We start from the raw sequence: 16,990 nt of genomic DNA, 5'->3' as shown, positions 1-16,990 counted from the left end.
GATAAGCTTGCACAACATGATAAAAACAATTCACTCTTCTAAAGCAAGAAGGATTTGCAAAATACCTTGGTAAATCTCTTAAGGGTGGATAGTGTGATGTAGTTTGCAGGTAGACAATACATGTTTACCTAAATTATGGATTTAGGCATATCACTTCAGGTTTCTTAACCACAGAGTTACACAGATTTAATTCCTAAAGGCAGACGGATACCAGAAGTGCGTAGAACCGGGTATGCCGGGTGGGATTCTTCAGCCTATAGGTACATATTAACCTGCTGTGAGGAGGCCAACCCTATGAAGACCAGTGTTGCTGGTGAGCAACATTCGGCCCGACTGGATCCAGCTTAGACACCATCAAAACTTGGATGTCCACAATCTGCTCTCAGTTCAGCCCGTACAAAATGCTTTTTGTCATCCTAGATTCAATAGTTTCTGTTATGAACCGTAACCGCTTCACTCGCATTGAAGTCCTATGTCTTGCACAAGTCCTAATAAGTTAATTTCAAAATCCTTCTAAAAGACTACTAGAAGGCAAAGTACTAACTTGTTCACCTCATAGTTATTGACCTGTAATTGGCATCAACCAGGAGCAATGCGATTAAATAACCGAGTCTTAAGTATAATCTGCTCTCTTAGAATTTGAGGGATTGCTCTTCCTGCTTCTTAGGAAGACCTAGATCCCCGATGAACAATCAAAGTCCGATTACGTTTCTCTCTTGGGCACATGTGCAGTTGGTTTATGTATTACCAATATCATCAGTCAAGATACCTCACACTTTTGATACTCTAACCCTGGGTATTCAGATGATTTTCCTCTCTTCTCTTGTGAAGTTAGTTGAGGCTCTTAAATTGTCTGTGCAGAAATTGCTATGGGGGGGGCGGGGTCATGATCTTTGTTGCTCCAGGCTTGGAGAGTTTTTTTTTTTTTTAAACCACATACATCTTTATATTTTTTTTTCTTACTTGAGCTGCCACAGAGTGGACGGCCGCCTCAGCAGACAGTCAGGTGCTGCACTCCATCCTGATCACTTTTGTGCATTCAGGCTTAGAGGTTGAGTGACTTGTTCCCTGTGATTGACCTAGACAAGTTCAAGGAGGTTGTATTCACATCAGGAAGATCCGCCACCAAGAACTTTTTATTATTGTAAATGGAACAGATTTTCACAATGGCCTTGTGTGCAGTATTTGCTACCTTTCTGTTGCCCTCAATTTGAGAATAATGGTATTGACTGTGTACATGACCAGCAACTGTCTTAAATTAATTATTGTAATGGTTATTTGGCTACCATTTCAGTCTTCATACATTCATCAGAATGTCCTATATTCAGTCCTCTCATAACTACATGATTTTTAGAAACGATGTCTTCACTGTAAAAGTGTGTGATGGAGCAAAGTAGATTCTTTTTTTCTTGATAATGTCTGCGTTGAAGCCTATGCATTGACATTACTTACAGCCTTTGTTGTAGATGTTATTTTTGGTCCGCTTAAGAACAGAAAGCTGTACTCTGTATTCCTTACTCAATGTTAGGTTTGATATTTGAGGTGCCAATAATCACAAGGACGTTAGTTTCATACCAGACAATTACCCCCTGCTTCATGCTTTCAATCAAGCTGTACTGCATAACGGCTTCTGTGAAAAGCTACTTAAGTTTAATAAAAATCAACCCCAGATACTAATATTAGTCTTATAATAGTAACCATATCAGACAAGGTTACATTAGTGGCCACTAAATGCAAGACTGCATGTAGCGATCACATCCGTGCATCAGACAGGGTTGCCAGCAGTAATGTAAAAAGGGCTTTGTCAATTTCGAATGCATTGGTAATGCATAACTTCCACAGCTGCAGTAGCCCTGGCATTAAGGTAATACACCACACGATTCAATTTGAATATATTTTGGAAATTCAGTAGCTTTTCGCCAAACACCAGCGTAGGAGTTCTGAAAATACACAGATTTTCATCTCGAATACAGTCTCTGGTTTGCTATACATGTATTATTCAACCAAGCTAAAGCTTCTAAATTAGTAGGCTGGGCTGCGCACAGGAGAGCTACTTACAGGTATCTGCATAGCAGCTGCCAGTAGCTCACGAGCCGCTTGTTGGAGAAGCCTACTGTAGATGAAGAACGTTTTTGGCTGTGTCATGCTGTGCTTCAGCAGCAGCTTCTCATAAAAGAATTGTGCTAATCTCTTGATAACATTACTTTTGATTCTTACTGTATTGTCATGGAGTCCTTCTATAGATGAGAATTATCCATTACAATGACGGGTTACTTGCCAATCCAGTTCCAATATGATGCTAGGAAAAACTTTTGAAAGATGAGAAAATCTTCAAAAAAACTTACTCTAAAGATTAAAAGTATGAACTCTGAAAAGTAACTTATTTTGGGAGTGTCTGATCTGTATGAGATGAAGTCCAAAAACCATTCTTCTGGTGGTTTTTAAAATCCGTCTTGATTATCTGTCATCTCCATCTCACTCAGAGAAGTGTGGCTTGCCTGGGATCCATGGCGGACGCATGAGGGAGGAGCTCCTCACGAGCCGCACATCAATCCTGCACTAAATGCTGACCGAGGCTGCGGTCCCACGCCTGACTGACCGGTGACGTTGGACGGTGGTCCTAGGCAGCGCTCAGGCGATCCTCGCTGCGGACGCTGCGGTGTGAACGAGGCGGTGGCTGTCCCTGGGCGCGAGGGGCTCTGGCAGCGATATCCGGTGGAGCGCGATATCCGGTGGAGCGCGATATCCGGTGGAGCGCATGGATGGCTGCGCAACTACGTGATTCCCTGGTTGCGGGCAGGCTGATGGGCCCGAGGTACTGCGGCTGAGATGCTGGCTAGGTGTGAGCAGCGGAAGGGCGGCGGATCTACCCCGTGCCCACGCTGAATCCCTGTAGCCTACTAACGCTTGCCCAGTGAAAATGGGTGAATTGCAGAGGTGCGCTGGGATCATCGGCCCGTGAGGTTATTCCTGAAGGGGCGTATGATGCACATGGTGTCCCGGATGGCCCATATTGCGGGCTAGCTGGCTGGAGTACAATTGGTGACCCGGTGGTGAGTGCTGGAGACTGAGGGGGAGTGTCTGCTGGGGCACGTGTGGGTCCACCCCATTTTGGATCTTGCTTGGCTCTGGATGGTTGCCGCTGGTGCCCGGAGTTGGCGTTTAAGCCTCTGCAGAGTGGTGTGCGTTCCTCCCTGGCTGCGGCTCCTGGGGATGTGGGGGGGGATGGAGCCGAGATCGCTCTGATTGAGCGCTTCCTGTGCTGCTACACCGATCTGGGACTGGGTGCGGAACGGAGTCCTGTGAGGCCTTGCAGTGGACTGCAGACAGTGCGACTCTGCCTCCTCCGAGATCAGAGGTTCCGGTGTGCTGGTTCCGGTGCCCTGAGGGAGCCTGTGTCTGGGATCTCCGAGCCGGTGGCGAGTGGCACTGGGAGTAGCAGGACCTTTCCAATCCGGGGACTTTCGGCCTGAAGACCAGGGGCACCTTTGGTTGGGGACTGGTTTGCAGTCATGGGTAAGCCCAGAGCCAAGGGTGCGGGGCAGGACCCTGAGGATGGAGCCCCTGACTTGTCGCAGATGGCCCCTGGGGACCCTATACAACGGCAGCTCACAGAAATCCTAGCAGCCATAACAGATACTAAAACCACCCTCCACCAGGACATTAGTACGGTGGAGGTTGGGCTAGGGCTCCTCCGAGTTCACAAGAACCTGGCGAGGAGGGCCAAGGACACTGAAAACAGCATAGCAGAATTGATCCCAGCCCATAAGGACATGGCCCAACAGCTGCATGCTCTTATGGATAGAGTGACCTTCCTGGAACGCAGAGCTTAAGATGCAGAGGGTAGAAACCGGAGGAACAACGTCCACGTGGTTGGGCTGCCGGAAGAAGTGGAAGGGAGCAACATGGTGGTGTACTTAGGCCAACCGGGGCCACCACAGTCTTGAGCAAGGACTATCTGTCTTTTACACTTTGGAGAGAGCTCCTAGAGTCCTGGCTAAGCCACTCGGGTCAGGCAGACCACCGAGGCCAGTGATCGCTCGCCTGCTCCTTTATCGTGACCGGGATCTATTGCTTCAAAGGGCGCGAACGGCGGGCCCCTTCACTGTGGATAATAGCAGTCACGCTGTTCCCGGATTACACCCTGGAGGTCCAGCGAAAGCGTGCCTCTTACCTGGAGCTCAAAAAGGTGTTGAGGGAGGAGGGCTTGCAGTACTCCCTCTTGTTCCCGGTACGGCCACGAATTGTTGTTGACAATACTTCACACTTTTTTGAATCCTCGGCGGAGGCCTGGTACTGGTTAGAGGAGTATAAAGGAGGACTGACAGTCACCGGCAGGGGTGGGGGAACTGAAGGTTTGACTGAAGTGCGTGGGTCTCGGCGGCTGCGGCGGAAAGCCCGGACGAAACCCTCCATTATACAGGCTGAACTAGAGCGGGCTGCCACTCTGCGGGCGGTGAAATCGGTGTTGGGTTCCGCCAGTCCGCGCCCGCTGGAAGATGAGGCAGGCTCTACCAAGGAATCTGCAGATAATGACTCAGACACTTCTACTAGTAGTAGTCCGAGGCTCCCAGTGGTAACGCTCCAGAGTGTGGATGATATAATGACTACTGTGGGGAGGTTGGGAAATGCTTGTTAGTCTCTGAAAGGGATGGCTTGTTTGATAGGTGCGCAGCCCTTGAAGGTTTTATGTTTCTATGCGACTGGTGCCTCCTGTTTGTTTGTAGAGCTCGTCCTGAGGCAGCTGCGTCCACCCTTACCACTGAAGTAGTTAGAGGACTTTGCTCAGTTGCTACTTTTTATTGTTTGGATGGGAACTAGTTTTAAGGTAACTGTCTCCTTGGGGGGGGGGGGGGGGGGGGGCGTGGGGTTGGGAGTTTGTGAATGTTCATCAGGGGCTCTGGCATGACGCTCGTACTTTATTGGTGGGGCACTGGACATAACTTATAGCATGGGGTCACGGAATGGTTTGAAGTGCATATCGTTTAACGTTGGGGCTTGCACACCATGAGCTGTCTGCATAGGATCCATACTTATCTGGTGCGGAGGGGGGGGGGGTGGGGGGGGGAGGGTTCAGGTAGCTTTCCTCCATGAAACACATATCACGGGTTCAGAGGGTCTTGCACTGCAGCGCAGATGGAGAGGTCAGGTTTTTCATACCTCGTATTCTGCCTTTGCACGAGGAGTCTTGGTGGGGATCAGAGCTGGGGGTCCCCTTTCAACCTGTGCAGCACATTGTAGATCCGGTAGGGCGTTATGTACTGGTACAGGGTGGGCTCTATGGGAGGGACATCACCCTGGGCAGTATCTATGCCCCTAATACTGAGCAACAGGCCTTTTTTACTTTGTCAGGGACGCTGGCGTCCTACTTGTCTGGTACAGTGATGCTGGGAGTGACTTTACTTCCATTATGGATGTCTCTCTTGACAGGTCTCACCCCCCTCTTCCTGTAGCACCAATTAATAAGATTGCTAGGGCTCGAAGTGCATGGCAGTTGAATTCGGGGTTGTTGGATACCTGGAGGGAGCACCACCCCCATGAGCGAGACTACTCCTTCTCCGCGCTTCATGAGTTGCACGTTCGATTAGATGTGATACTTTGTTCCCCTGACATACACACAGCAGTCCAGCACAGTGAATACCTGACCAGAACACTCTTGGATCATAATCCCTTGTTGCTGAGACTTCGATGGGCCCCACCGCGTCCAGCGATCCCGATATGGCGATTAAATCCGGAGCTACTGGAGGACCCGGTCTTCCAGGATGCGATAGGAACCGGCGTGACCCAGCATTTTCAGGAGAATGCAGGTACAGCGTCCTCAATGGCAGTGGAGTGGGACGCGTTTAAAGTGGTGGTGAGGGGGCTCTGTATTGTTAATGATAGGTGCACGAAAAGTTCTCCTCCAGGAGATGGACACAGCGGACCAGCGTTTGCGAGACTTGGAGCGTGATCGCCCAGAACATCCAGCTAGGCAGGAGGAGCTGTTAGCAGCCCTGGAGGCAGTGGGGGTTGAGAAGCTCCGATGTTATGATTATAAGAAGTATATGGTACGCGCCCATGCAGAGCGCGACAAATGGGGGCAACTGGTCAGCACGAACTGGGTGGTGTTATTCGGGATTGACAGCGGTGGGAGATTTGTATGAAGAGAACGTTCTGCTGCCTTTTGAGGCCATTCGCGAGTTCTTTGTTCTCCTTTGTGGAGATTATCTGCTGCATGCGGCCCTGGTGTCTGCTATTCAGCGGCGATGGAAGGGGGGAGGGCTGTCTGAACCTAAGACATAATTGGCTTGCCAGTACGTGGTGCTGGCGGCTGGTACCATTAAAGCTGTTACTTGTTTATATCGCCGGATGACCTATGAGAAATGTGGGCCTTGTTTGTGGACCACCAAACTGTTTTTCAGTATGGTATTGAGCACTCCCAATTATATCCGTGGATTAACTGAGAGACCGTATAGGGAGACATGTGTATTAGGGAAGGTATATGCGAGCCGTAGCTCTATTTTTAATTACTTTTGATTGATATTTGATGATAATCAAACCTATTTTACACAAAAAAAATCTCGATCTCACTCAGAATTCTGAAGTATGTGTCGGAAACCCTTGCGTTATTTCTTTTCTATGAGATTGAAGCTATTTACCTCATAAGATCTGAGATAATGCAGGCATATGCGAGCCGTAGCTCTATTTTTAATTACTTTTGATTGATATTTGATGATAATCAAACATATTTTACACAAAAAAAATCTCGATCTCACTCAGAATTCTGAAGTATGTGTCGGAAACCCTTGCGTTATTTCTTTTCTATGAGATTGAAGCTATTTACCTCATAAGATCTGAGATAATGCAGATTTATTATAGAGAGCTATCTAAATAGTTTTTAATAGAAAGAACAATTCCTTAAAGGATTGCTTGGATTCCTGAAGTCATTATGAGGAAGGTTACAGAGAAGATCTTGACACAATATTTTGTTAGCACATTGCTGTGGTCCTGTGTAGTTTAGTAGATTATTAAAGTGAACAGTTTTAGTTTGCACTTAAGTTAGGAACAATTAATACTTTGATATTCAGACAACCCGTTTCCCTACAAAAACGTACCGGATTGTGGTGAGATCCAAGCATTAGGTGTACTTTTCTCATTTCTCTTCCCATTGGGTGTAACTTCTTTTGACCCTTCCAAGATGGAATGTTTTTAATTTCACTAATGACTTTTGTAGTGCGTTCTTGAAATTTTGCAATGGGAGCTGTGTATTAATTGCCATCTGTGATTTGGTTCAATCATTTTGAAATTGTGGTGGATGGTGGTTCTGTGGTAGCATTTAATGCTTTGTGCCCTACACCTCGAAAGCAAAGCTACTGCTGGATATGAATTAATGGTTTTTTACAAAGAGTAGCTGGGAACATTTTGGGTCAGCTTAACTTGAAGGTTGGAGTGCGAAGGTGGAATATTATGTTGTGATGCGGGTTAGACTTCACTATGCAATACTCTAACAATACCCGAAAGATTGTTCTTAGACTCACAAAAATAAATCCTTAGCTCAGTCCTGGTAGAGTGGTAAAAAGCAGTCACGCTTTACTAGAGGAACACATGTTGAGCATTTGTAAGTACAAACATGGACGGTAAGTAATTGAAACAACTCGAAATAAATCGGACACCAGTTTATAAAAATAAGGCCTATTTTTATATAAATCTAGCCACCAAAATGAAGTATATCGGATAAAAACTGGAGTGATAGACTTTAGAAGCAATAAAGTCCTGCAAATGAAAACTGTAAAATTTTAGCATTGTGGTTAATGGGAAAAATCATTAGTGACAATCGGTCACTTGTAGGTCGAGTTGCGTGGAACTCAAGGAGCATTAAGGTGATGTGGGTCCCAGGACCAAACCACAATTATGTTTGATTTTACTTGCCTTAAAAAGGCCGGACCGAGAGTTTTCCAGGCTGTCCATGGTGCTGAAGCCAGAGCTGCGGTAGAGTTGGCTTTACCGTTTACACAGTGCTGATGAGGAAACGGGTGCAAAAAAGTCTGACGAGGCTACTGCTGAAGTTGGATGAAGGTGTTGCGTAGTTCCTCGAGTTGCAGCATCGAGTGAAGGGAGTGGTTGCTGGATTGTCCCCAAACAAGCCTTGAAGGTGGTAAGGTCAGCAAGAAGTTATGCTGATTTCAAGAGGTCTGGGGGATCACGGTAGCCACCTGAAACTTGCTGGAGGTCAGGACTGCTTTTCCCACAATGAACTGCACCCTTTTGGGCAATAACTCAGAGGGCCCAATGGCCAGTCATTCTTTGGTTCCAGAACTTTTTCACCTGCAGTGTGCAGGGGACTACTGCCAATAGTCCAGGGGTGTCTGGAGTTGCTTTGACTCAATAAGTGTCCTTCTGTCTGGAGAAACTGGTCTTTGGTCTAGGACGAGTAGCAGTCATGCAGTTCCTGGAAGTTTTCCACGGGTGGACTGTAGCACACCTCTGGTTTGTGCAGCTTCTGTTGTCGCAGACTCTGGTCTCTTCTGTGTCCTATTCACAAGTCCGATCAGATTTGAGGTTCTGGTGCCAGGGTTGCCCCTTAAATCCTAGATTTAGGGGACTTAGAGTTCCGGGTGCAAGTGGCTAATGGGCTACTAGCCCCACCGGCTAATCCCCCCCCTCCCCCGAGGTACCCAGAACCCGCTCTTCTGTCATTTTTAAAAATGACAGAAACCTTCCTTAGCTGTATAGACTGGGTAGCCCACCTTAGAGTTGTGGCCAGCCTTCTGGGAGTGTACAATTCTTGACTCCTCATTTTCTCGCCTGCCGGGGTGCAAATGTGCCTGGGGAGGGCTGTTTCGTTTCGCCTGGTTAAATATCACAGGCGGTGTAAGATTTGAAGCTCACCACCTTGATGTGCCATTTCACTGGCCATCCTGTCGGGGAGGGAGGTGTGACCTCCTTCCCATCCAGGCCATTGTTTCAGCATCCTGGAAGAGTTCACACTTTCAGGAATGGGATAAGATTCCGGTCTTGGCGGCAGCAGCTGCATGCTGGCAGAGCCAGAACATAAGAAAGGCTGGGGCAACCGGAGGCAACCTCTAAGGTAGCCATCTGGGTGCATGCAACATAGTCCTCGACACACCAATTGTGTCGGGGTGATGAGGCACATTGTTCAATACCAAACATGACATATTTCGGCAGAACCATAATGGAGCTGGCGACCTTAAGTTTGTGGGTGCTAGCCCATGTTGTTCTATGGATCGCTGCTCACTTATAGTATCCTTTAATGGAAAAGTTACTTGCATTTATATGTCCACACCGTTAATATAATGAACCCTGTCTCCTGGGCTTAGCATGCCTTCCTTAGTGGTGACTGGCATATATTAAGAGAAGGGCATTGACCTCGTCATTCATGGTGAGGGCAAAGTTGAGTTTGAGCAGTTTGCACTGCTACAGTCTGCAACGGCTGGACCTCAGTCATCTGTTTACTTTGGTCACTCAAGGTGCACAAACAGTGATTCAGGCCCTGGTGATGACCCCTTTTAACTCCCATGCCATGGTTACCACTGGGACCACATACTAGGGACTCATAAGGTGGTTAAAGTCCTTGCCAATTGGGGTTATCAATTCACATATATCAATTGTAGGGAGAGAGCACTGGCACTGGGCATGGTTCCCAAGGCTTCCAAGATCTTCTCGGAGGGCTGTGGAGTTTGGATCTGTGTGGTCTTCTAGGTGATAGTTCAGGTCACCGAGGATAATAAAAGTGCTGGAGTCGATGATGAAGACCGTGAAAGTCCATGATGTTACTGGGCAAGTTGGTGCTGGATTCTGGTGGTCTGTATATCAAGACTCCACACAGAGAAAACTTGGCTATAATGTTTAGCTTGAACATGTCTCCATGCAGCTGGTCGAGATGTCTGTCGAGGTGATGCAGTTGATGGTATCTCTGACTATTATAGCAACCTCGCATTCAGGCTTGTGCTGAAGGTCTTGCCTGGTGATCTTATAGCCGGTGGGGATGGCTGCAGTGATGTCTGGGGCAGAGGTTGGGTTCAGCTGTGTTTCTGTGAAAAACTGCAGGTCAGGAGAGTGGTCGTGCAGCAGGTCCCATATCTCTGTGGCTTGTTTTGTGAGCATTATGTGGCAACAATGGGCTCTGTTGGTAGATTTTTTTTGTTTGAACAGTTTTATACTTTCTACTTTGTCTTTTCATTCTTTTATATCAATAAATGATTACAACACACATGCAACAAAGTGCAGAAGACTGCTTGAGAAGGTGACCAAAGTGAGGTGCTTGTGCAGTGTAATCAAGTGACTTAAGCAAAATAAACAGAGACAACATGTTTAGAAAAATCAATTTCATCAGTATAGTGCCAGTTTCTCTTAAAGACATCTGTAAATGTCTGGCTGTTTCAGTTAATTTTTGATGCTTTATGCTGGGCTTCAGATCTAATACGGGGCACAACATATAGATCATAGACGTTTCGACCCTTCTTAGTTGCGTTTCTAAAAGACCTCTAAATTAGTCTTCATCAGGACTAGAAATGGGCAGCCTGTGTGGTGTAGGATAATAGAGTATGGTATAAGACTGTGTGTGTGTGTCTGCAATTAAATGCTTGATTAAGTAGCGAGGCTGAATCTCGACTCACCTGGAGTCACACAAATAGTTTTGGATGGGTCCTGTATGTATCCTGGATCTGGACACACATTCAAGTTGATGAGATTCTTGGAGCCGATGACGCCTACATGGAAATATATACTCTAGTCAATCCCAGTCATATGATCTACTTTAATGCTAGAGTAATATAATCTCTCTGCTCCTGACCAGGATGGGGTTGTGCGTAGGCGGTTCAATCAGTGGTCCCATAAGGTCATACGGGTCATGCATAGGGTTTTCTGCTTGATGGCAGTCCATTATTATAAAACGGTTGATGCTTTTGAATCGATTTATAAAAAATGTACAAAATGCAAATTTGTCTGACTGGCTATAAATATGTAAAAAGAGTACCGCAAAAACAAAGGAGTATACATGCATTTCGGAGCATTTCACAATTAATACACAACTAAATATTAGTCGGCTCACTTATACTGCCATTAGATGAAGGTGCAGTGCCTTTAATTGGAGTAAAAATGCGTAACCAACAAACTGGTCTTAATTGAGTATAAAAGTACCATAAATATTTAAAAGAATACCGCAAAGGTGTATTCAGGAATTTAAAAGTATTTCACAATTAATACACAACTAAGATACGTCCGTTCTCTTGTACTGCCATTAGATGAATGCCCTCTGTATGAGTAAAAATGCTCAACCTGCAAACAGGCTGTAAATAAATATAAAAGGTACCGCAATAACAAAGATGGATAAAAGCCTGTTAGATATCTCACAATGGATAAAGAATATTTAGGCACAGGCAGCCTCTGTAGCAAATCTCCATTAGTCTTAGTGTATCATGACCTAGTAGGACACTCTTTATAACATATAAGGTTCTACAGAGGTTGGTGTATAGGGATCGCAACCACACTACCTGTAGCAGTGCGGACGTTATGTATGCAATCAAATGCCCATGCGATGAGTTGTATGTAGGGCAGAAACGCCAGAAGGTGAAGGCAATGATTCCACAGCATTGTAGTAGGCTATGCTGTGCAGTACAGGGAGCTCCATTGGTTGAACACTTCATCATGGCAAAACACCAGCTAGAGAGATTGAGTTGGTGAGTTCTAGAAAATGTGATTCCCAACCCAAGTGGAGGAGACCCACCAATTGTTCGCAATTTAAGGGAATGTAAATGGATAAATGTACTTGATACAGTCAGTCAGGGACTGAATGAGTTTGAGGAAATTTCTAGACAAGTGGCACTATTGTACAATGGCTAAATCGGTTACTGCTCACCGACCTCTGTGGAAACTACCTTGTTGTAAGGAGTGTTTTACCATGTTGTGATGCGCCTTGAATGTGGGTGTGGGAAAGTGCATGGGAACTAGCAGTAGGTGCATGTAAAGGCTCCCTCTGTGTTGAGTTGCGCAGCAGTGTGGCAAGCAGTGGTTGTGTTTGACGACACAGAGAAGTGCGGCAGGGTAGCGTTGAGTAGAGGGATGATCAGGATTCCTTGTCGCTGGGTGCGGTCCAGGTGAGGACCAGTGCAGGTGGATTTGCCTTTGGCATGCCTGTGTGGGCTACCAACTCTACATTGGATTTGCTTGTACTAAGAAGGGAAAGGCAGTGACCCTTTCAAGATGGATTGTCCTCTGAATCAAGGTAAGCTAGGCTGGGGCCAGGGCAGAGCCTCCTGAGATTCTTTGGACTTATTTCACCACATCCAGAGCCACCACTATGGCTTCAACTAGGTGTGTTTGGTGCTGGCCTTCTGCCAGTCTGTTATCTGGGCATCTGTCCATATCTTCACCAGGCATTAGTGTATTGAGTCTCATCTGCAGAGAGGGTCATTCTGACTGCTCAGTCCTGCATGACTTTATGTTGCAAAGTTCACTCCACAGACCCACCATCTTACTGCTTTACTATCCTTTCAAAAGGTTAGGAGTTTCCAGTTAGAAGTTGCCATCAGAAGAACAAGTTACTTGCATTCAGTAACTCTCTTTCTGGTTGATACTCTAGTTGTCTGCGGAATTCTCCATGCTCTCATTCCTCCCCGTTGTTGTAACAAACTTCTCGATGTTCATATGGTTCTATATTTGATTTTGCATACTGTCACTATTCCAATCTGTCAGTACTGCTCATCTTCTAGGGGAACATAATGCTTTATTGTAAACAGATGACAAGCACAGGGCGGAGCTGCCTATATAGAGGCGAGGCAAACCACTCTGCAGTCCAACGGCTGCGCTTATAGTTGCCTAGACCAGTAGCTAAAAAGATTCCAAATCCAGTCCAATGCCTGAAGGAATTCACAAGGTGAGAAATCTGCTGTTGGAAATCCACTACAAAGAAAGTTACTGAAGGCAAGTAATTTTTTCTTTTTAACTTAATGTCCATTTTGCAGACCATTTGCGGATTGTATTTGTGCTCATGTGACCATCTCTGTATTAATCTACCTCCAAGTTACACTTAACTATTACTGTTCCTCTTAGGAAAGCAATGGAAACTTGCAATTAGCAGTTGCTCTCCTGACTACAAAGAATGCGAAGCTCCCTCAACAGGAAGAGTCCACCTACTACCAAACAGCGCTTCCTGGCAACGAAAGGTATATCAGTGTTGGCAGCCAGGCAGACACAAGTAGGTATTCCTCCAAGCCAGTGTTAAGATAAATTGATTTTGTTTATGTGTTGTACTCTGTTTTTGTATAAATCACACTGCAATATACGTACATATATTTTTGGGTTCGTTATCTAGAGACTTGGTACATAATGAAATAGCCTGGTTGGTGAACCAAAATTACATAGTGTGCATTTTTATAAACCAGCATGAACTTTGGGTAGCTGCATAACTTTCTGTTGTGAGATCAGAACTCTACCCCAAAATTTAGACACCTCAAATGTTACCTCAATCATTTCTCCCATGGGTTACTGATTTCGGGCAGTGTAAAATCTCAATTTCATGAGGCCTTGTGTCCCCTCATTAAGGCACCCCCCAAATCCTAAAACTAGCAGAGCAAACCGTTAAAAAAAGTAATTGAACCCATTCAGTAACTGAGTTCTAGATCAATAAGAAGTTAAAGGGGTTAATTACAAATTTAGAAATCGGCAAAACAGAATAAATGTCATGAAGGCTCTCTGAAAAGGTTATAGAGAGTACATAAAATCAGTAGTTATTCTGTGTCCCAAATGAACAGAAAAGCCAGAAAGAAATTGGTCCCTATCCCTAGTAGTATTGAGTATAGGAAAGTCTTCTGGCACACAACCAAGCCAAGGGGGGTTTAATATACAATTCTTGGATAGAATATTAGCAATACTGCAAACTCATTGTGGTGTGAGCAAAAGTATCCCTTCTTTAGCAACTCAGAACACAAGAAAAAATAAACACTATTCCTTTAAAGCATAAAGACAATAGTAATTCTATGCTTATGTCCCCCCTACGGAACAAACAGTTTTGAAACATTAAACAATAAGACTTTCTTTAAATGAGTAAGACCAGCGAAAGATTGGAAAACAGGGATACTAGTTTCAATCTTCTATTCACACTAGAGAAGATTCAGCACTAACAATAACTATTGCAGTGGGAAAAAAACTATTATGACATCAGCTTGACAGTGCTCCGCGAAGCCTGTGGGGAGAGCATGTCGGAGAGGCAGGAGTGAGTGATATGAAAGTGATCTTGTTCAAAATGGAAGGTTTACACAGAAATGGCCTAACTAAAACATATTAATAACTCCACTTCTATAGAAATTCGTTTCAATTCCAATTTACGTTAATTCTGTCCATGTATGTAAAATCGTGCAGAAATGCCTGATAATCATCATTATTGATGCACAAAAATATAAATCCGAAAACCCTTTCTGTATTTCTGTGCTGGGTTTTCTGATCAAAAAGAAGTATATTTCGGGGTCAAGCGCCTTAAAAACATTATAAAATACAAAATGGCTTTACATCTGTATAATAATATAATAATTTACAATATAAATAACCAACAATAAATTAACAGAAATGGATAAAAAGAAAAATGAATACATGTCAATTGTTAAAATCATCTTAAGATGTTACACGATAGGGTATTTCAGACCACAAGGATTAATACGACCTTAGAGAAAAAGCTGCAGGCTTAGTTGACTAACTTAAAACAGATACATTAAATCAATCACATTAGGATGTATATAATGATAGAACCAGTCGCTTTCTTTGATTCCAGGCAGCATATAAAAAATGGCCAAGTGCAAAAACAAAGTCGGGCTAGTATCGGTCAGGAAAGTTCTAGAAACATCTTTATAATGCCTCACACCCAAGTTTTGGCAAAGTGGTCCAATCCATGCCCTCCTTGTCCTTTTGTACGATACACAGAAAAGTATAAAACGGTCGACGTCATCAATCATGCAATTGCAGAACATTGCAAAGGGCAGATTTGTTAGAATTATGTCTCCAGCTACTGGTTAACTTACCCACCCGGCTTGCCAAATCGGCATCTACTTCTGGTTCCCGAGTTGGCATGGGTCTTTTAGAAAATAATGTAAACCCACCAAGTTTGGAGTTTCTATGTCCTGTATTGATCATGATTTTAAAATGTTGCTTTGACAGTCTGTCCTAGTCTTGGTGAGATTTAAAGACTAGGGAGAGCTCCAGCAAGTTCCCATTCCTAAATCCTGGAAGTGAGTTTTTATATATGATAACCAAGGTATTGTCTGCATTTCCCAGGCCAAAATGTCTGTTTAAGTTAACTAACTTATAATGTAGTAGCTCAGGGGCAGACCACAACCTGACCCATGGAAGGACGGGGTCTGAGCCGCTACATCAGAAACCCCTTAACTCCTGTACCAAAATATAAGGGAATCAAGAGTATTTCGGATACGCTTAAATAACCTTAAGACCCTTTTCTCCTTAGTGGTTAGTTCTGTAGTGTTCCCCCACACCTGCGATTTCAGCCCCATAGATAGCAGTGTTTTGCACCTTCGCACACTAGACCTCCGTGACCAGGGAAACAGATCTCGGAGTAGTCACTTTAAACCTCGTGATGACTGCTGAAGCTCTTTTTAAGCACCTGCTTGCATTTGTCTCTTGCAGTTCATAGAAGACCTAGTATGTAGTCCTCTGTTTCATAGTTACGTGATGCAAGGGATCCTGTACATTGATGGCCATTCACTGCTTCTTTATTAAGAAACTGAAGGCAAGCAATGTCCAGAGTGCTGTTGCTTGTTTACACAGTCATGGCCCTCCTGCAGTCCACACCATATCACCTGCTTATTCTAAACGTACAACCCTGCAGGCTAGTAACTTGTTCGAATGGACTCCCCTGCAGAAAGAGCCTATGCATCTATGGGTGGTATTACCAGTGAATTTGTGTTACTCTTTTGAAACCAGTTCCCAATCGTGATTCAAACAGAAATGTGTGTTAAATATGGTACAATTCACTGAACTCTTAAGCACAGGCTTGGCCCTTCGTCTCCTGAAGCATATGCCTGCTGCCAGATGTCCGCCTCCTAACATTAAATGTACATCCACCTAATTCTTCATGAATCACTCAATCAAAGAGCAGTCGTTTAAAATGTAAAGGGAGTCTTTCTTATCCCTCCATTGTGTCCCTGCTCAGCTCACAGGAATGCAGCAATACACACATCTGTAGGGGGGAGGGCTCCTCTCCTCTGCATAGCTTTACCAGGCAGGCCTAAGCTTCCCAAAATTGTACCCATAGTCCTCCATACAATGTACTGTTGCAGGCACACTCGCTCAGTGTACTTTCAAAGCATATTTTGGGTCCAGCACTGTTATGTCTGACATGTAAAAATGCATTTAGTACAGACACACAATCTGCGCTCCCTGTTCAGCCCGGAACCTTTACTATCTTTAAGCAGGGTGCTCTTTAGAAATATACACTGCCAGCACACACACACACTATTTGCGTGTTGCAAAACACTTCACCCTTCATATTGTACTCCATGTAAGTACACATACATCAGCAAATGCTTCATCTACACATGCACTGTACAGCACTACATTTATCATGTAAGGTATCTCTCAGGCACACATACACCAAGCACATATACTAAACATTTATGTACTGAACAGTACTGCTCCATCCTTGTGATGTACCCTTCCAAGACACATATACAACCAACACAGAGTCCCTACTCATGTGCTGCATAGCACTCCACAACTTACCCGATGTATACCAAGTCTGACTTAAGCACACAGCAGCTGAACTTTTAAAAAGTTGAGTGAGTGTGTAAGCATCACTCCAGTGACAGACTAAAAAGGACCTGTTCACTACTACTGATCGCTACACATTATGCTGCCACCACACTTTTGTGCTGTTCAACTCCTGATGAAGGTGGTAGCCTTTCACCACTGAGCGTAGCGCTTTGGGGCCGCTGTCAAGCAAGAACGCAATCCATGGGACAGGCCTATGTCATGTCTCACACGCATG

The 16,990-nt window shown here is 44.8% G+C and overlaps 1 protein-coding gene across 3 annotated transcripts in view; it reads left to right on the top strand.

The window, feature by feature from the left end:
* The window catches only part of USP25 (ubiquitin specific peptidase 25), a 469,204-nt gene that overhangs the window by 78,657 nt on the left and 373,557 nt on the right, over positions 1–16,990 (top strand). For all 3 annotated transcript variants that reach the window (XM_086934051.1, XM_086934050.1, XM_086934049.1), the window contains exon 3: positions 13,051–13,195. In XM_086934051.1, the coding sequence (XP_086790177.1) occupies positions 13,051–13,195 (145 nt within the window). The remainder of the gene's footprint in view (positions 1–13,050; positions 13,196–16,990) is intronic.

The sequence above is a fragment of the Lissotriton vulgaris genome, chromosome 8, assembly GCF_964263255.1.
Source record: "Lissotriton vulgaris chromosome 8, aLisVul1.2, whole genome shotgun sequence".
Taxonomy (NCBI): Eukaryota; Metazoa; Chordata; class Amphibia; order Caudata; family Salamandridae; genus Lissotriton; species Lissotriton vulgaris.
Note: the sequence above shows the minus strand (reverse complement) of the source record. Positions and strands in the feature narration are given on the sequence as shown.